This window comes from Gobius niger (genome assembly GCF_951799975.1).
Source record: "Gobius niger genome assembly, chromosome: 15".
Classification (NCBI taxonomy): domain Eukaryota; kingdom Metazoa; phylum Chordata; class Actinopteri; order Gobiiformes; family Gobiidae; genus Gobius; species Gobius niger.
In genome coordinates, this window is record NC_136866.1 from 24379568 (window position 1) to 24401154 (window position 21587).

General features: G+C 42.3%; 2 protein-coding genes across 3 annotated transcripts in view; both read right to left on the bottom strand.

Moving 5' to 3' along the window:
• lrfn5b (leucine rich repeat and fibronectin type III domain containing 5b) overlaps positions 1-12341 on the bottom strand; it is a gene marked incomplete at its 3' end in the record, with an annotated part of 51374 nt that extends 39033 nt beyond the window's left edge. For both annotated transcript variants that reach the window (XM_079572701.1, XM_079572703.1), the window contains exon 1: positions 11991-12341. The remainder of the gene's footprint in view (positions 1-11990) is intronic.
• Positions 12342-17069: 4728 nt separating this feature from the next.
• Positions 17070-21484, bottom strand: LOC306975345 (sterile alpha motif domain-containing protein 15-like). Its single transcript, XM_079572865.1, has 3 exons — positions 21245-21484; positions 21051-21149; positions 17070-17244 (listed from the first exon to the last, which is right to left on the bottom strand). The coding sequence occupies exons 1-3, from the start codon at positions 21365-21367 to the stop codon at positions 17086-17088; spliced, it is 381 nt and encodes a 126-aa protein (XP_079428991.1). The 5' UTR covers positions 21368-21484; the 3' UTR covers positions 17070-17085.
• Between the last annotated feature and the right edge of the window lie 103 nt (positions 21485-21587).

Consider the following 21587-nt stretch of genomic DNA (forward strand, 5'->3'; position numbering starts at 1 on the left):
GTTTGAAACCAAATAGGACCAAAATTAAAATAGCAAATAGAAGAAATGGCGCATGTTAAAGGAATAGGCCACCGTTTTGAAATACTGAGATATGTTCTTACCTTAGCTTAGACGAGTTGATGTGTAGCTGTCTGGTCTTTACGTGTGCCCTCAGTCACGTAAACAGAGCACAGACGCCGTTAGCATTTAGCCTCTCCTCTTCTCATCTATCGATCCAAACCAAGGTGAAGTTAGAAGCAACCGAGCTCTTCCTCGTTTTTTCCCTATTAAAATATGGTTACCTGAGCCTTTACACGATCCAAATAGGGAAGAGGTGGAAGAGCTTGGTTGCTTCTAACTTCCCCTCCGTTTGGATCCATAGATGAGAAGAGGAGAGGCTAAATGCTAACGCCGTCTGTGCTCTGTTTACGTGACTGAGGGCAGGCGTAAAGACCAGACAGCTACACATCAACTCGTCTAAGCTAAGGTAAGAACATCTTATATATATATCTCAGTATTTCAAAATGGTGGCCTATTCCTTTAAAGGGGCTAGATGCAAGTTAGCCTTTTTATACTCACTACTGCCACCTCAGGTCATACGTGTAACGGACCCGAATTAACACCTTTTTGAGTGACAGTGCAGGATTTTAGAGGCAGTTGTGGTGAACAGGTCTGGACACATTCTACACATTAGGACAATGTTGGAACATGTAGGGGAGAACATGACATTTTTAAACTCTGTATAGTCCCTTTAAGACTAACATGTAGAGGTCAGAATGAAAAGCCTGTGTTCAATAAAGACATAAACAGGGTCACTTCCGGAGGCCTGTCCCCAATAACAGTTTGGCTTCAGCAGCTAATCACAATGCTACGCCCATGTCTATGGACGTAGCATTGTGGGATGTGGGATGTTTTAGAATCAGAACCTAAAATCACAATCTTTTCTTCATAACATTTGCTACTTCAATGGTGTGAAATTGTGACTGATATTAACCACTCTTTCACAGTGTGACCTGGAATCGTCATCGTGGAATATGCCTGTACCATCATGGAAGAAGAAATCCATTGACAGAATAACCTGGTCATTCAGGATGCACAGGTAGACCTCATTCATTGGGCTCATAGTGTTGCTGAACCTAGACCTGACTAACTGCAGCAGATCAGAACAGTTACTTAAATGCACCAGGCAGTGTTTAATGAACAGAAACACAATGTCCCACCGCAGAAAGTCAGCACAATAAATAAATCAACAGACTAGTCCAAATTTATCGCTACAAATTGATATTCTGAAGAGCTTTCCTTTTTTCCTCCCTGTGTTTTCGAGCAGGTGGTTTGTGCCCGTGGAGAGCGGAGCCGACTGACAGCACACCCCCACACCGGCGCTCAGTGGGTGGATTTGTGCCGAATAGACGAATGGCCAACCTCATTTATGGACGTGCACCACCAAAGAACACCAGCACAGCAGCCGCGTGAATATACAGCACATGGAGACTCGCCACGAAGCGCTTTACGAAGCCACGGTTCCTGAAGTCAGGCGGCGTCAGTGCCTCGGAGTGTTGGATTGGTGCTCACTGTGAATCTCTGGGCAAGACTCTGCGCTCACCTCGATAATATTATGAAGATAAGTTTAGTCATCTTAAAGGAGCACTGCGGGGCATTCGCTATCAGTCACAAAATGCAGATATATAAACAGACGTGCCAGCAGTAACAAACAGGCTCCTCATGCTCAGCCAGAGGATTTGTGCACTTAACAACCTCATGTTAGAGATGGCGATGCCCGCTCTTAGCAAAGATACGAATATGTGGCTTCTGTAACGTTAAACTGTTGATGTATCATTGGGAAAGATACAGTGCGTGAAGTGAATGAGTAATGACTTTGAGAAGCTTGTTAACTCAGGCTTGTAAAGTGGAAGAGGAAGGTTTGCTCCGTCGCGGGCCGATTTTCATCATAGTTAAAGATGCTCTCAGTAGAATTTTAGAACCCACAATAAACCCCTGCCACGTCTCATGAGCCGTAGCAGAGAGTAAATCTTGTCAATTTTCTCAACGGAAGAGTCCCAAAAGAACACCGTGCAGAGCTGCATTTGTTATGTCACGGTAAACAAAGGAGCACAAATAAGATTTTGTTTGTTTTGTGTGAACATTTAGACAGGACTGTGAAGGGATTTGAGAAATTCTCTGCATTTTCTTCCTTATTTTTGATCATCGTGAAAAATCATAAAATCTCTCGTGCCTGATGTTGCCTTCCCCTGCACTTAACGATAGAAAACCATTATGTCTGAGGAAAGACCAGCCGACTCACAGTAAGTTTGCATGTTTTGAGTCACAGTACATGTTTTGAGGTATTTTTCACCAATAAAACACCTGCAATTAAATCAGCAATGTTAGTGAGAATACTTTGAAATTGTATTTTGTTACTGAATACTGAATACTTGCCTTAAAATGTATTTTGTAACGTATTCCGTTACTTTGTCTAATCAGAGGACAGTATTCTGAATACTTTGAGAATACTTTCACATTGATTGTCTTCATATATATGTATACATATGCCAAATAATTACAAAAATGAAGACTCCGATTGTTGGACAGTGGACACCTGTTATAAACTCTCTCTCTTGGCCAATGGAGCAGCAGATACAGCATCATGTGACACATGTGCAGAGTTTGTATGAACTGTGGAATTAAGGCGTTTTAAAGCTTTATTTTAATTTAGGGGGAAAAATTAAAAGTTTCTTTCTTAATAATGTGCAATATGGAGCTTAAATGTAATGATTGAGTACTGGGATGTATTCCCTTGATATTTGGAAATATCTGTATTCTAAATACTCTATAATGAAAGTGTAACTTTACCAGAACACAGCTACTCAAAATCCATCCATCCATCCATCCATCCATCCATTTTCTTCCACTTTTCCATTGCCAGGTCGTGGGGGCTGTTGGAGCTGCCCAAATCACATTGCACCAGCCCCTTATGGCTCCTCCTGCAGGTGGTGGGTCCACAGTAGGACAGCCTCATGATTAACCGGGCTTGTTGGTCTCTCATAAGGGACTTCTGAAACGCTCTTTATCTGACCCGTCACCTATACGACCTGTTTGTCATGGGAGACCCTACCAGGGGCACGAAGCCCCCGACAACAGAGCTCCAGGATCATTCGGGTGCTCAAACCCATCCACTACATTAAGGTGGCGGTTCCAGGAGGGCAGTTACTCAAAATGAGTTCCCAAATACATATTCTAAATACATGTATTTAGTTACTCCCCAACACTGGAAATCAGCGCTAAGCTGAATTAATGTTTGTTTTATTCACAGGGTGAAAAGTTACACAGCTTTAAGTGGCTTTAATTCAGGAGCAGGATCTCATTTCCCTTCACCTTCTGATGCCACTTTTCTGTGTTCAAACAATATTAAGATTCACATTGGAGTCAGGCAACACAAAATAAGGGAAAAAAGAGATATTCAGTAACAATCTTGAATATTACAAAACATTTTTTTCTTCAAATCGTGTTAAAAAAGATACAAATAAATAAATGCAAAACAAGGCTTTAATAGAATTGAAACAGGAAAATCCAATCTAAAGCGCAGTTTTAATTCACTGTTCGTTTGTGTTTTAGACTGTTGGCAACCTCAGTGATTTTGCGATATTTCGTGGCTTATTGTACAATAAATAGCGATATATTGCGCAGCCTTACAGTGAAGCAAACTCATGTCCAGTTTCTGCAGGGTTTGGCCCTTATATGTAGCAGACGCAGCCCGTTCAGACGATCAGACGGCCAGGTCATGGAGACATGTGTTCAGACGGTGGAGCTTATGTTGAGCTCGTATGACAAAACTCTGTCTGGGCACCGAGTCCAGGGACCGGGCCCTGTGTGGAGTCGGAGAGATGGAGCGGGGCCTCTATGAAGAAACATCTATAATGACGTAAAATGAGAACGCAAACTAGGCCTATTTATGTTTTGAAACCGAGATTACACATTCAAGACATACCCATTAGCATTAATACATCACTGTGATTCTTTTGGCAGGATCTGGAATGGCTGACTTGTCGTATCCTGATCTAGTTCAAACAGTGAGAAATGGCACTATCCAAAAATAAACAGCGATGTGACAGGGAGGTAAAGCAATACTGTAACATGGCAGCCAAACATCATCGACAAAGGCAATGACAGTGAAGTTCTTAGATCTTTCATTATGAGTGTGCTTTAGCAGTTCAGACTAGCTTTAATAATTCAACCATGACCAGATATAGATACAGACGGCATCGTACAGGACTAGGAGGCATGGCCTAGAGGAGGGGGAAGGAAGCTGAATGAACGTCTTTATTAACTATTAAGCACATTTTCCAGTAAAAGTGAAATGACTACAAAGTTAAAGATGCATTATGCAACTTTTTACGCGGAACAAAGTTGATATATGTGCGCCAGGATCAATTGTTGGGAAGGTTTTCACTGCTTCCTGACCCTCTCACCAGAAAACCTAAAAAACAATTGATTCTGGAGCGTCTTAGAAACCACTGTAAAGGAAGGGAAAGGCGCCATGCTGACCACTCATACAGCCGCTGGGTCACTACAAGGTCAAACATGCACAAATATCAACTTTTTTCTCAACATAAAAAGTTGCATAATGCACCTTTAAGCCATAAGCCACGCCCCCGCAAATTCTCATTGGATAACACTCCAAATGCAGCTTTTTCAGTCGGCTTGAATAAGTCAATATTGTAGTTTTACAAATGTTTAGGGTTAAGGATTAAGGCTAGGATTAAAGGGACTATATGGAGTTTAAAGAGGCTAGATGCAAGTTAGTCATTTTATGCTCACTACTGCCACCTCAGGTCTTATGTGTAGCTGCAGCTTCTATATTAAGCTCTTGCATGACGGCACTTCGGACCCGAATAAACACCTCTTTGAGTGACAGTGCAGGACTTTGAGGCAGTTGTAGTGAACAGGTCTTAGCTCAATCTACATATTAGGACATGACTGGAACATGTAGGGGGATGAAAATACTTAGTTTTAACATTATTAAACTCTGTATAGTCCCTTTAAAACTGTTATTATGTATTTTCACCCCCCTACATGTTCCAGCCATGCCCTAATGTGTAGAATGAGCCCAGACCTGCTCACCACAACAGCCACTCAAAAAGTTGTTCATTCTGGTCCTAAGTGCCGTCATGCACAAGCTTAATATAGAAGCTGCAGTTATGCATAAGACCTGAGGAGGCAGTAGTGAGTTTAAAATGACCAATTTGCATCTAATCCCTTTAAGTTAAGGATTTGGAAAAGGGATTTGGTTATGGCTGGAACAATGTTTGGGGCAGAATCATGGTGTAACTGGGTAGAAAGACGTGGAAAAAACAGCATGTAAAGCTAGTGGCTAGCATGACGCTAAAATTGCCGTCATGGTTACCATATTAGCTATTGAACCACTTTGCACCATGTCTCTGTATCTTTATTTGATAGAAAATACATCGTAAATTCAGCATTTGTAGAAGAGGCTGTGTTGTAGAAGTTGAAAGAGTCGTTTTTCCACCTTTGTTTTCCTCGTCTGGTTTGCAAAAGTATCAACAAATTGATGTTAGGGCGAGGAGTGGGCAATATGTGAAAACCTCCTTATCACAATGTACAACCTACCACATAGTTGATTTGATCATGACTCTTGTGCATTAGTATCTCATAAAGTTTACACTTAACTGTGATTAAATCCACCTGTCACTCACTCAGAGCACGAGGCTGACAGAGTTACAGGTTCAATGTCATTTTTCTGGCACAAGGCAACAATGTCGACACATTGACATCATTCAAAATGTTAAGGCTCTTAGTTGTCAAGGAATTATCCATCAAAGTAGAGGTTTTCAGTTATCGTCGACTGGACTGTGCTGATCGGGTTGAGGATGTTTCTACTACGATTAGCCAAAACAATGTAAAAAGAATATGTAGAGAAAAGAGCAAAAACAGAATGGTAGCGTCCTTTGTTCATCATCCTGCATCTAAATGAGGAGCTTAACTCGTGAAATCAAAGGATGTAGTGGGGAGTAAACAATCGCTTTTTTCATGTCTTTGTGAAATGTCCTGTGTCTGAATAATGTCCTTGTATGTGTGTTGCTACTCGGAGCCGCTGAATGTTGCAAAACAAATTTCGGGATCTTCGGATCTGACAATAAAGTATTTATCTCCGTCAAAATGCTTTTATGTGAACAATAACTCCCATATTTTAAGCTTTCAAATCTCCATTGGCTTATGATTATGGAATGGAGCAGAATTATCAGTGGTTTTGACTAAACAATCCGATCTCTATGTGTGGACCATGTGGAGAAAAGTGTCTGTAATGGAGCCAAAAGCTGCATTTAAAAACAAAACAAAAAACATAATCACGGTATGACGATATCACCAAAACGAGAGATCGTCACAGGGAACAGATTACAATTCGTTTTTTGTTTTTTTTAAATCGTCACAAACCAGCTGCATTGTTACTTTAATGGCATGGTAATGAGAGCCCATCTACAACTCTATTAACATGGTAATATGGGAAAACAGGACTATGTTGAGGTTTTCCATAAAAATTAAATTTAATTCCGGTTACGCAGTCCATTAAAAATAAAACAAATGGACTAGACAAACAATTCAAAAGACAATCATGCCAATGTCTCCACAAGTCAGACTGATAACGTGTCGCATTTTGTGAGGGACACTATTATTTCATTTCAGTCGATACATGAAGCTGTACATCAAAGTTCGTGGTACGGCCTGTACAGTGTTTACTCTGACATTGACAAACATCTCTGTGGTTCTTGATCGTCTTGGCTTCCTCAGAAGAACACGCAAAGCATCATTATCGGCCACCTGCAGCCTGCAGTGCCGGCTTTCTTATAATGAGTCCAGACGTGAGCCGTGTACAGTACGCTTCAAATAAAGCCAGCGCTAGAGTCTCATCACAACAGCCAAACTTACACAATATTTGGACAAAAGACTCGACTACAAGGACGTTCATAAATTGCTTCACTGCCATTAGCAGCGATGTTAATGGAAGCGCGCTTTATGCTACATGTGTTCCTCTGGGTGACAGCCTTGATGCCATGGCAACACTAAAAACGTCAGATATTTGGGTGAGAAACAGTCATCGGCCGCTTGTTTTTGAGATCACCTCTTAATATTTGGAACAAAAGGCCCCGGCGGACAAGAGCGCAGGGGGGAGCCGCGATTTTTGGAAGAGATTGCTGGGTAAAGGCCAGACGCGATGATGGCAATGAATTGGAAACAGGCGAATTTGGATAATTCACGCTGCAGTGTCAATCTGTCCAAAACCGTCTCAGAAAGAGCCTTTTTTTTGGATTTACAAGAGACACCAGGAGTAAATTAAGACTCAAAGGGGTCGGTCGGAAACAGGGCTTGGCCAGGACTTAAAAGAGCTAAACTAAAAGAGGACTTTGATAGGTTATAAAGAAACACGTGACCTTTGCATGTTTGCACAGTGTACGTGGAAAAAGCAAAGCATGCGCAAACGTGATTTAGTTCTTTGTCCTGTTTCAGTTGCCTGACCCGGTTAGGGCTGGTCCTGGTTGTAAATCAAAAAGGAATCTTTTTCAGGCAATGGGCTATATGCACATTGCACACAACCGTATGTCTCGTCCAAAAAATAAAAGCTCAAGATTAAATGGAAGGCAGCGAGGGACTGGAGGACAGTCACTAGCATCATGTTTAAAACATTTTTTCAAGAGCAAAAAATGTATTCACTAGAGAAAACTTCCGTGGTTGATCTTTTTATCTTGAAGGATAGTGGGCCTGTCTTTAGTATAAATACTCTTTAGTAGGGCAGGGCAATATGGTCTAAAGTCTATATCACAACATGAAAAAGAAATATCATCTGTCTGTGCTTGGTCATGACTTCAGTCCAAATCAGCTGGAGTGCGCATATCATGTCTACAAGGATATAAAGAATTACAACAATATACAATACGATATGGCCCAAGCCCACCCCTACTTTTTAGTTGTTTCATTTTTGTGATGTTGTTTTCCGACACTAGCTGTTAGCGCTGAGATAAAAACACGTTTACTGCAGCCAGCGACTTCCCATCACCATCTCGCTGTCCATGAAACATCATCATCATTCGTTGATTTGTGCAAGACATCGCTAATCCTTATTGGGAAAATAGCGAGAGAAGAAGGACCATAACCTCCGGAGATCGCACTTGGAGTCACATGTCACTCGCGTGAAGACCTATAGTGTATTAATATGCATATGGGGCTTGAAAACAGGCTTAGAAACATTTTTGGCTACCTGATATTTTCTGTTTTGTAATTTGAAATCATGTCTCTGCAAGAATAACACGGGCGCCAGAGCTGATGAACAGTTTGCATGGAGCTCCCTCTTCAGGCAGCATGGGGAATAACCTTTATTTTCATTGGGCTCCTGGAACTGCCTCTGTTGTCGGGGGCTTCGTGCCCCTAGTAGGGTCTCCCATGGCAAACAGGTCCTAGGTGACGGGCCAGGCAAAGAGCGGTCCTTCCGTGGACCCTCCACCTGCAGGAGGAGCCATAAGGGGCTGGTGCAATGGGATTTGGGCAGCTCCAACAGCGGACAAGTGCAAGAAAATGGCTGGATGGATGGATGGATTTTGAAAATAAGACGGTCGGTTTCATGTTTTACCAATGACGTACTAACCCAGGAAATACATATTGGAGCACGACAGCAGTAGAAGAACAAACAACCAAAGTGAACGGGATTACTCAAGTCAAATATCGATTTTGCATCATATGTCACCTTTAAAACATACAAAGGATCTGAATCTCCTCTCAAACTCATTGCCATCATCACGTCTGGCTTCTACCCTCGACCTCTTGATCCATCAGGGCCTTATTCTAAACACGACATGATTGCAAAACAAGCTTGAGACACCACAGGGCCGGCCAGTGCTACTTTTGATGCGCTAATTACGGCTTCTTCTATTTTTCAAAAAGCCCACGATTTGACGGGAGCGTGACATAGTTGGAATCGTTTTTTTTTTACTCCCTTTCTTCCTTCAGACAGACGTGTATAAAGTGTGAGTTGTGCGTCGGGCGGTGTCAGGGGGATAGCATACTAAGTAGACCCCACCGCATCAATAGAAGTGCTGTGTTCATCAAGCCTTTAGAACTCCCTCATGTAAATCAAAGGGGTTTTTCTTAGCATCATTAGAGAGGACTTTTGGGGGGCTACCTCGTCAATCTGCGGAAGACGACGGGGGATTTTCTAATTATATGAACTAGGTGAATCACGACTGAATCCAGGGTTTATACAAACATGGAGTGGCAAGTCAATTTTAAGGCTCTGCAATGCCATTTTAGGCCCTTTTGAGTGTCGAAACTTAAAGGACAAGAACTTAATATGGGGACAACCTAGGACCAAAACCGGGCTAAACCAGGATCTGAACTGTTCTGAAGAAAATGATACATCGAACAGACTACTCATATCCAAGGACTAAACCAGGCCAAAAAAGTAGGTCTTAATTCGAAGAACATCAGATCAGAAGAAAGCAGTCTAAACCAGGAACATACTTGAACCAGGACTAAACCAGGCCAAACCAAACGGAACTAGAGCTTATCCAGGATTAAAGACTGAACTAGAACTTAAAATGCGTCTCTGCAACTCAGACTGACTGTGTGCATACAAAGGGCCTATCTCATCGACCTGGAGACTACTCGACTAGTTGGAGACTAGAGTCGCCGCTGGTCTCGTAGACGTCTCTGATACGTCCCCAGGCAAAAAGGCAAGTCTCCAGGTTGTCTTGGTGAAAACGAACAGAGGTCTACGCGGTCTCAAGCAGTTGTGGAAATGTTAAGAGCACTATTTGTTTTCCTCAGCCTGTGAAACGTTTCGGTGACGTCCCGGCAATGTCTCCAAGACCTGTCGGATACCAAGGAGATCTCAAAGAGTTGTCTGGAGTCTCTGAGATCTTCTTGGTATCACGTCACAGAAATGTTTCCCAGGTTGAGGCCAACAAATAGTATTCGCGACACAACTGCTTGAGACTGTATAGACTTTTTCTCCACTGATATTGAACAAGTTTGTTTTCACCAAGACGACCTGGAGACGTCTCGGAGACATCCCGTGGCAACTCAAGGCTCCAACTATCCTCTATGCTGGTGAGATAGGCCCTTAAATCAAGACCTGAATCCGGCCAAAACTCAAGCAAAACCAGTGCTCAAAAACACTTTATTAGTATTTACAAAGATGAACCTAACAATCTCAAAAAGAAGCTAGGAATCCACCAAAGCAGGCCTAAATCAGACTAAACCCAGGACTAGAACACAAATACATGTCCAAATCAGGACCTTTCCAGTATCTTCACAAAACAAGGACTGAAAAAGGGTTCATATCAATCGGCCTGCAAGAATCGAAACTGGAATTTGAATTGCTGCCATGATAAAATCTCATATGGCTGCAATTCCTTGGGCAGTGTGCAAACGTTAACATGTCCCATCCCGTCCTCTCTTAATGTGGTCTTTTATATGTGTAATCCTGTAGTTTTGGCCTCTACAATCATGTTCTGAAATGCATATAGTGGAGCAGTTCATATTTCAGTCTCTCCTCAAATGTTAACGCACCTGAACATACTTAAAATGTGCAACATGATCTGGAAGCTTGACGTTAAAACACAAATCACAGATAAAATTGCAATGAATGTTTTGAAAAACGCAGGCGGATCGAGATGCAGATTCCTATTTCAAGAAAGTATGTGCACACGACTTAAATGGGAAAATTTCACTGGAGATTATCAACTGATGTGACTTGACTTGCAATCTGGGGAATTTCTTCGGAAACATCGGAGGCCGAATCCTGCAAATCGGAACAGGTGCGACATTTGGAAAGCAGAGGCACCTGGTCCATACGTGCTCGCGCCTACAGCGGCTCTCCCATGTACAATCTCTCTGATCAAACGAGCGAACCGCCAAACTGGAAAAGACGCTCTCCGCAGCGCACCTTTCATCCACAGCCCCCCTGGGGACATTTCCACCTTTTTGCAAAGCGCACCCAAATGGGCAAAATGAATTCACACAACAAAAAGCCTCTCCCACGGACATCAGTTTCATAGTTGGAATGAAAAACCCCGAGTTGAATCCATCCCCTTCACACACACACAAAAAAAAGAAAGAAAGGATCTCATTTTGCAGTCTGCCAAATTTGGGTCAGCTGGTGAGCACGGGCAGCTCGGAGGAGGATGTATCATGTCTAACACGTAGTGCGAAAGGTTGCTGCAGCCAATGAGCCATGGAGCCTATACCAATGGTTCCAATGCTTTGATAGGTAGGTAGATAGCGGCATATGGAGCCTACCAGCACTAAAAGGCGGTAAGATGAGGCGTGGGCACGTTGTCATCCCTTCTTTCTGGCTGGTTGATGTTACAACAGAGCTCCAGGCTGATGGTGAATAATAACGAATCAAGCACCACCTTCAGCCCATTTACTGGCTGGCTTTTTATCTGGCGAAACGTTCCAAAGGGAAAGAAACTAGGTGTAGAGCAGAAGGAGCGCAATGTATGCCTAACCCATGACTAAAAGCCTCGCACGCTCTCCAATGGCAAAATCGCTCTGGCAAAATTGTGGGAAAGCTATTTAACGCAATCTTCTGCATGGATACCTGCAGCTATATGTGCTCGGCAACCAGAACTAAAAATACAATCGCACTTGGCAAATGAGACGATTTTGACCTTGCGGTGCAGGTCTTGGGATGGTGGCCACAACCCCACGGTCTGTCACACTGGGGGGGGAAAGAGGGAGGAGGGCAGGGGAGGGGAGGGGGGTGTTAGTGAGGGGAGCGCATTGATGAACCAAGCGCGGAGGAAAGGAAAGAGGAGAGAGGAGAGGAAAGGAGAGGAGAGGGAAGGGGAGAAGAGGCGATGGAGAAGAGAAGAGTGGGGGGTGGGGTGTCCTGACAGAACTTTCAAGTCGTTTCTTGTAAAGACACTCGCACATGCCGCTGCCCAATCACATCATTAGTCCAAAAAAAATAAAAAAAATAAAAAAAATAATGTAGGACTTACCTTGGCGATTGAACATCCAGCCCGCAGTCAAACCCTGAGTAGCCGAGGAGCGCGTTTGGTCATATCTGTGTTAGTTTTTTTTTTTTTTTTAATCCCCCTCCTCGCTCCAAACGTGGACAATTCAGGTGGAGGCGATTATTTAAAAAAAATAATAATAATAAAAAGGAAAAAAAAAAGGCAAGCAGGTTCCTTCCTTTTACAGCGTGCGTCGGCCTGCTGCCAAACAACAAGCAGCGATGCCCTTCAAGAAGAAATCCATGGCCCCAAGAATCGCGAGCTTCTTTTCGGGCAAGGGCCCCACAAACTCGCAACGACACGAGATCTCGGTCGAAAAAAAACGGATGGATAACGGAGGGTTAGGGGTTGGATGGAAGCTTTACGTCCCGGGGTGTGTGTGTGTTTGTGTGTGTGTGTGTTGGGAAGAAGAGGGATGTGGCGGGTTGTTGCAGCTGTCGGTATTCGCTTCCTCCCGTCCGAGCACACACTGCGCAGCCGTTCCGTTCGCGCCCGTGTGCACCTCCAACGCGAGAGAAAACGCCTTTTGCAGCAGCAGCGGGCTTCGATAATGCACTCCACTTTTAAGATAGATGGACGGGGAGGATACAGTCACTGGTGGTGGTGGTGGGGGGGAAAGGCTGCTCCTCTCTGCTGGGCGCGCACCAAATCCCGCCAGATGTTCGTATCGCTTTCACTTCGGGTTTTTTCCTCCCTCCCCTTTGCCTCGATCTGTGCTCACTGCGAGTTAATCCCGGTTTGAGCGAAAGGTTGCTGACATAATATCTCCCCGCTCAGCGCTGCCCTGAGCTCGGACGACTGTCAGGCAGCGGAGTCGGCTCCATTTCTGTCCAGCCAGAGGTGTCGTGCGCGGAATGGCAATGGCGTGCGCGCGCAGAGACAGACAGATGCGGTGTGCGCCGGGAGCCGTGCGCGCCTGTGCCTCGCTCTCTCGCTCGCTCGCTCTCTCGCTCCCTCCCTCGCAGCCGCCCCGTGTATCTCCCTGACACACGGGCGAAGGCATTATTTATTCATGTGCGATGAACTCTCGGCTGCTCCTGTGCGCGGCGCGGAATGCAGCAAAGTCCGGTCACATAAGAGTAGCGATGACCCACTGATTTCACGCAATCGAGTGTTTTATTGAGTTGTCGCGCCATTAGCACAAAGAGGAAAGTCGTGTGATCAATAATTGACCGCAAAGACAAGCCAATATGGTGGCTCAAAGTGTAATCGATGGTAGTTTACTGAGGGGGCAAAATATCCTTATTGTGTGCTATAGACTCCTCACACTGTGGTGCCACACTGTACGTCAAATGTACAGGAGAAGACACTTGGTGAGTATAAGTACTGCTTAATTAAATAGTCTCTACCGGCTTTAGGCTCTCAAAGCGCTTTACATCAAGGAACCAGTCACCCATTAACACGCTCAGTCACACACACTGAAGTGAAGTGTCTTGCTCAGGGACACAATGACAGTGTGCACCTGCGGGATTCGAACCACCGATCCTCCGATCACAGGTCGTCCCACTCTACTCTCTACACCAGTGGTTCTCAACCTGGGGGTCGGGACCCCCAAGGGGGTCGTGAGACGAATTTGGGGGGTCGCCAGATCATTTAGATAAAATATACATACTTTTTTTAGCATATATTATAATATTTTATTGTCGCATGTGTGTGTGCTATTTTACCATTATATGTTATATTATATGAGTGCCATTATATGTTCGTAATTTGATTAATTTTATTTTAACCATTTGTTTTTTTCTTTGTTTTTAAAGAATTATTTAGGCTAATATTCCGATTTCTCACGGTGTGACCCGGGCGGGGGGGCACGAACCCCTTTAACTGTTATAGTGGGGGTCGCAGCTCCAAAAGGTTGAGAACCACTGCTCTACATCACCGTCGCCCCAAGTTAATATCTTATTATTTGCTTGGAGCGCCCTCCGCTGGCAGCAGGGAGAAATGTGTGGTAAAGCAAAACACAAGCTTTCACTTCGAGAAAATGTAATAACAAATCGATGGCACGGCGGTTAGCGCTCGCTCGTGCTTCACGGCTAGAAGGTCCTGGGTTTGATTCCCACCTGGACGGGCCTTTCAGTGTGGAGTTTGCATGTTCTCCCATGTCTGTGTTTCCTCTACCACTAAAAACATGTACCATAGGCCAGGATAAATGAGAGTATGTTTGAGAGTGCGCATGGGGAACGAAGCTACAATCCGGTGTGGCGTGTTTACATGCATGAGGCCCATGAATGTTCCTCAACATGCACTGTCCCAACCAAATAAACCAATAGGCTAAATAAAAAAAAAAATGATTAAGAAGTTTGAGCTTAGCACTGCTCAGAACAGGTCTGCTGGTTTGCTTTGGAGCAGTGTTTTGTAACTGAATACATGTAATACTAACTTTGAGGAACTGTATTCAGGTAGTACTTTTTCATTTGAGAGTATTTAGAATACAGGTACTCTCCTCAAAAGAATACATTGCAGTGCTCAACCATTATATTTTAGTTGCACGACATTATTGAACTTTTAATGATGATCTTTTTTTCCTCCTAAAATAAAATAAAGGTATAAAACTTCTTACGCCACAGTTCATTGTTTGCACGTCTATTAGATCACTTTAAAACAGGCATTACACAACAAGTGTAGCCTACAATTGTGTAATTATACGCGGTATTTCTACATTAATATTATGCAAATCAACGTGAAAGTATATATTCTAAGTATTCAGATTACAATGATTGGACAAAGTAAAGGAATAACACAACATATATTTTAAAGCAAGTATTCTGCAACTAAATACAATTCCGAATTATTCTCTCCCCAACTCTGGTGAGGAGATACATCTGGCTTCAATCTGATGTGAGAGCAACATTGTCAAATAAAATATGTACAATAGGGTCCCCTCTGGAGCCAGGACTCCCCTGGAAATGAGATTCCCAATCTCAGTGGCTCTTCCCAGGTTTAAAAAAGGTAAAAAAGACACACAAAAAAGGAAAATTCAGATTGGAGTGCTGCCTGCTGTGGGGATCTTACTTTTTAAGGTCAAATGGAGGACAGTGGCCAATATTTCATCTATTTTTCTTTTAATTACAAATGTCGAAACTGAAAAAAAGTAAGTTTAGTTCATTTGTGCTGCCAGAAAAGACATTGAACAATTACATTGGTAATAACACAATATGAAGATAAATTCACGCCGAAACAATTTGAATTATCGCTGTTCATTTGTGAGTTCTCTTACTCATCACTCACAGCTCAGTCCCAGATTGACCCAGTGTTACCTGTCCCGCTCGGTCATTTCAAAAGGGGTGTTCCCGGTCCACGTGAATTGCCTTGTGGACATCAAGGGTGAAATCGATGGCTCCGTTCTGTTACATTTACTGGAAATCAATACAATAAGGCCAGAGCGAGCCGAGCGTTCGCCGTGACGCTTCCCTGTTCAAACCAGTCCATAAGCGGCTCGTTTAGAGGACATTAAGGCCAGAATAGTCATATTAAGGAAGATTAGTTCAGGCCGTTTCAGCTCAGCTCCGCTTTGGAGCACGGACAGAGATCCCAGACGTTTAGGGGAAATAGAACTGTAACGCTTTACACCACAATAATGGGAATCACATGGTACCTAAATAAATACCTTATGAAGTGCTAGAATTAAGAGAATTTGTGTCAATTTTTAAGTTTGGACTATACATTAAAGACATAAGATGGAAAAAGCATTATTTCACTGCACGTTCTACTTTTACAGATATCAATTTGAAACTTGTGAGATATTAGAAGAAAATCTATTGCTGTCAGTTTATGTTTTTGTGTAAAAAATCCCATATTTTCAAAATAATGGATCGAGCCAGGTTTAAATTTATGATTTGTTGACAGATTAGTAGACTTTTTCTGAGGGGAATTTGTTTTTAAATGGAAAAATCTGTAAACATTGAAAGTTCGCCTTGTTTTTGAAATTCAAAGCTCAACAAATCAGGCAACGGAATTAGATATTAAACAAACCCTCTGAAAAAATATTGTGTCTCCCCTTAATATGAGGTAACCAATAAAGCAAAAGAAATTGAAGGCAGGAAAAAATGGGAATACTCAAAATCACCATCAATTCTCACACTTTAGAGCCTTTTTCTTATCTAAAAGCATTATTTTCCCACCGTATAGTATAACAAATATGTTAATAATGAAGGTGATTATGGAAACAGGACAAACACCTGATTCATTTCATGATAATATGACAAATCTCAACCCGATCCCCAGTGGAAAGACACTAAATTGCCAGCAAACATTGTTGGTATGTTGAGAAGGAACCTCCACTTCTGAAGTAAATTTACGAATTTTCATCACGATGTTACACGGCTCCCCTCCACTCAAACTTGGTTGTAAATACTGTTAAGTGGCGCTAGCCCGCAGTTAGCTTTGCCTGTTAGCTTCTTCGTGATTCCATTAGTGTGTATTGGGGCCTCTGACCCATGGGCAGTGAAGTTGCAAGCATGGTTTTCTAGCCAGAGACACCAGGGGAGATGGAAGACCCTCCAATCATCCCATTAACACTTGTATAACCGGCAGAGGGACTACAAAAATAATGTATTAAAGGTCAACAAGTTACTTAGTACTGCTTTAAATGTGGCACAAACCCTGGTTCGGGAAAAGTCTGATCGAGAACTGATCCGGTTATAAATATGAGTCAAAGTGCATATGACATGTCAGACTCATTTCTCACCACAGCCCAGTCAAAAGCACGATTCCCAAAATACTTGTGGAGGGTACTGTACATGACACTATATTACAACCCTGTAGTCATGAGTGAACCAGACAGACTCTGAGTTTGAGTGGGATCTGGGGAGCATTTTGCTGGTGGGAAGTGTGAATGCCACGTCCGGCCTGTGACCCGCTGCCGTGCGTGGTCTTCGTCAGTGACAGTTGGCGAGGCGGTGACGAGGCTCGGCTCATTGTGGTTTCATTTTTAATACACACTACGACCAACTCGCATCACAGCCTCCTCAATGTGACGCATGCTGCAGAGAAAGCGGAATCTAAACCTCAGATGGAGAGCAGGTGTTTTATTGTTTTTTTTTGAAGAAATCTCCACACAAAAGATCATTCTCTTTACGGTTTATCTGTCCCCGCTGTGGTACAGGGAGCTGATGAACTCTTCGTACGTCAGTCTGTCGGCCTGGGCTCCTGTGCGGCTCTTCTTCTGCAGGAACATGACCCTGGTGTCCCACGGAGACTCTGTGATCTCCAGCAGCTCCCGTACATGACCAACGATGACCTGCAGGGGTCACAGAGGGGGGCGGCCTTTGATAAATATATGTTTACAGACATAACCTGCAGTTCAAAAGGTCTCCCACTGAGAGGAGGATGTGACTGGTGTCGAAATATCAAATTATGAGACGGTTTCCACTGCAAAGCATCACTCACAGGTAAGGGCTGGGCACCAGTAGTGCCTAAACCTTTTTTTTTCAATATGAAAATATACCAGTTTGGTATAGGTACTAGTGGTATCGAAATAATCAAAAGTATCGAAAGCAGGTACCGAGAAGGAAGTATTCAAGTTTTGATGCTGTTGGTCATCAAAATTTAAAAGGATAAAAAGTGAAACACAAGTGGAAAAAATTGGGGGAAAAATTGGGGGGAAACAGGGAAAATGTGTGGGAAAAAAATAAAATAAAATGGGGAAGAAAAAATGGGGGGGGGGGGAAATTTCTGAAGAAACATGTAAAAAAAAATGGGGAAAAATTGGGGAGAAAATGTGGAAAAAAAATGGGGGAAACAGGGAAAATTTGCGGAAAATAAATAAATAAAATGGGAAAAAAAAAGAAAAATGGGGAAAAATTGGGGGAAAACATGTAAAAAAATTGGAAAAAAATGAAAAAAAAAAAAAAATGTGGAAATTTAGGGAAAAATATAGACCATTTGGGGAAAGAACGTGATTTTTTTTTTTTAAATGGGGAAAATTATAAGAAAAAAAATGCAAAAGAAATTAAATGGAAAGAAAAGGGATAAATTAACATTATTAATCTGTTTTATGGTTCTATATGACAAATAATTTTGCACAGGTGTCGAAGAAAGCATCGTTCAGGTATCGGTATCTAATACCAAGCATCGTTAAAGTACCGGTATTGAAAAACATTCAGCGGTGCCCAGCCCTACTCACAAGCACACAGACACACACACGGACACAGAGACAACAGTCCACCACCCGAGCCCTCCGTGTCCCTTTTACTTCATCAGTATTCTCTCAGAAGCGTCAGTGTTTTTGTGCTTTTTACGCAATTAATATTTCAAAATCCAGATTCTCATTTCAAACACGTCCAGGAGCGTTCACATTTGAGAGCGGACTGAAATGAATCGCCAAACTAAACGCGGGAATCACATGCCTTTCAGAACGTGTTTGCAGAGATCTGAATGACGGGATTGAAAAGCTTTGGAGTAAGACCTATGGAAACAGGACATGTTGTTTGCAAAAGGACCGTGACCTTGCTAAATAACTGCCGACTTTGCTATTTACCAACGGCATCCATTAAAATTGCACATGGGCACGTCGTATAACCTTTATATAATTGGGGAGCACTGACACCGGAATGCAACAGAAGATTTTTGAGATCAAGCATCAATTTGCCCCGCGGCGCACACACACACACACACACACACACACGCTGAAAAGCATGTTTTTTATCGAGCACCAAGCAAAATTCAACAGATGCCAGACATTACAGGATAATTTGGTTTCACAGTAGAGCTGCAAAATTGAAGGCAATCAAAATGAAATTCTAAGGGTCACAATCAGCAAATTGAGAAAGCTGCAGATGGTGAGGTAGAATATTGTCCTCTGCGGGGAAACGAGATGCGTCTCCATGTAGTTTCATTATAGAAAACTGGCTAACCCTGTAGAGGAGACATCGAGTTAGTAAGTAATATAATATGCGCATAAAGACTGAAATACAAACTGTTGGACACGTCAAATTAAATCAGAAATCTATTCAGTGTCACGATAACAAACTCTGACCCTAAAAGAAAATCAGACCTCCCTCATAGTTATGGCATTTTGTTGTAAACAAGAATTACCTTAGGCTTTAGGCAGCTCTTGACCCGAGATCTTGGACTAACAAATTATGCAAATAGGTTCATGGGGGTAAATGGTGGACAAGACAAAGGGAAAGAAAAGGCCTTTTTTTTTTTAAACTACGCCAAAGTGCCATTAGCTCCAATCAAAACCCCCATGTTTGGTAAATTACTAAATTACAAATTGGTATCACTAATAATGATTAAAACTGTGACAAATTACCTGGCACTTCAATACTTCAGTTGCTGTTTTTCTGACATCAAAGCTACTAAAAGGGTAACATGTTTCTTTGCAAAAATGCTCGAGTAAATTAAAATGCTTTTAGTCAATTTCAAATAACCTTCAGTCAAGAGGGAAAATGGGTGTTTCAGCTCGAAACAGCATGAGTCATTTAAGGTGTCTGGTAAGTGGTAATGAAGAAAACTGACAAGTTTAACAAGGGCTTTTAAAATGGTATTGGATCAATCAGTGTCTAAAAGTAAAAGCACATAATGCACGTCTGCCACTGTAATAATTACAGGCTAAAGCCATATCGCTGAAAAAACTGCATATATAGGCACCATTAACACATCAGGTCTTAATGTTGACTTGGTTTTATATTATGCAAATGACACAATGACTAAGACAAGAAAGAACTGGCATTTTTGATCTTGGGCATGTTTCTGGGTACTTCAAAACATTGTCCATAGACTGTTTTATGTAACTCCAGTACGATCTGTTTTCCATGATAAACTAATGGAGAATAAAATGAAGACACTATACTGTGTACCAGTAAAGACCAGGCATTTTTCCGGCAGTTCTTTTCCCTGCTTTTAAATGGCTCATTGTCATGAGATTTGGGTCATGACTGAAAGGACAAGATCTTGGATTTGAATTGAATTTCTTCCAGATGGGTAAGGAGTGCAAACCTGAGGCAACTCCTGTTGTGAAATTGGGTTATACAATACAGCTTGTGTTTTTTGAGAGCTGATGTAACAAGTAAATTTCTTCACTGCGAGATCAATAAAGGCTTATTTTACCTTATTAGATTTGATTTTGAGTTCACAAACTTGGGAGGAGCTCGGAGTAGAGCTGCGAGAGGAGCATCTGAGGTTGGCATCTGTTCTGGGAGCTTCTTCATTGCCTCCCTATGGAGATAATTTGGTGCACGTCTCAATGAGAAGAGGCCCCGGAGAAGACTGAGTATACACTAGAGCAGGGGTGCCAAAAGTGTGGCCTGGGGGCCAAATACGGCCCTCAGACCAATTTTTGGTGGTTCTCAGACTTCTTCTTGAATTGGCACATATCTCACCAAATAGCATTATGGCATTATTAAAGGAGCTATACCTGATTTTACTTCGAGAAATGGAATGAAAATTATTTTATTCTCCTTTAGTATATTGTAAACTCAAATGCTTTTAGGGAAAACGGCGTGCATCACATTATAAAACATTTGTATCAATTTCATGAACTTTCTGGCCATTTATGCAGCATTTTTGTGAATGTGAGCCTGAAAAGTGACCCTGCAAGTTGTGAAATTTGCCTATACATTTGTGTCTGAGACGAATTTGGATGCTACAAATACATTAGGAAAGTTACAAATGAGTTTGGATCACAACTAACATTCTAATTTAGTGGCTTCCCCTTTCATTGTTTGCAATCAAAACATCAGGTATAGGGCCTTAAATGGCTTAAATGTCTCTCTTAAATGTACCCGGGTGAATGCTTCACTGCACTGACCACCGATATTTGGCCCTCCACAGTGCATACACTTCGACATATGGCCCTCGATGAAAACACTTTGGACACCTCTGCACTAGAGGGAAGTCTCTCAGCTGGTCTGGGAATGCCCCAAAAGAAGGTGAAGAGAAGTGTGGCATCTCTGCTCAGCCTGCTGCCCTGACGACCTGGCTCCGGATAAACCCAAAGGAAACGGATGGATGGATGGATATATATATATAAAATTGTGACAAAAATGCCTCATTATCTTTAAACATGACAGGGAAAAACTAAAAGCAGTTACGGATTATTACCTTTATGTGTTCAAAGTCTGTGATTCCAAGTTTGGGCAAGTTTTTGTAGTTCATATGGACGAGTTTCCTCCCTGTGATGAAATTCTCCGTAAAACACGCCTGTTGACATTGTAAACATAAGATCACACAGACATACATGTAGTAAAAAAAAAACTTGGTATAAATTAAATGGGTTTTGACATTTGGTTACTTACTTTATATTGCGGAAATCCTAAATCTTCGATCCAACTCCCGACGTCTTGACAACTCCACTGAAGGTAGTAAAAGTCGGCCGTTCCGGTTGATACAGCCTGCAAATCTAAAACGTTCAAAGCCATTGTATCACCTAAATATCTGAAATAAATCCTACTTCTACCTAGTAAGTAATTTGGCAGAAATTTTTAATCATTTGAGGTCAATTTTGCTTTTTTCTCAAGAAGTACAGACACGAAAATGTGGTTTGTGTTTATAGCAACATATGATAGCAACAGCCAATCAGCGCCTCTCAATTCTGGGTGGCGTTCGGAAAACGCAACGTGATTGGCTAAAACTGGAATT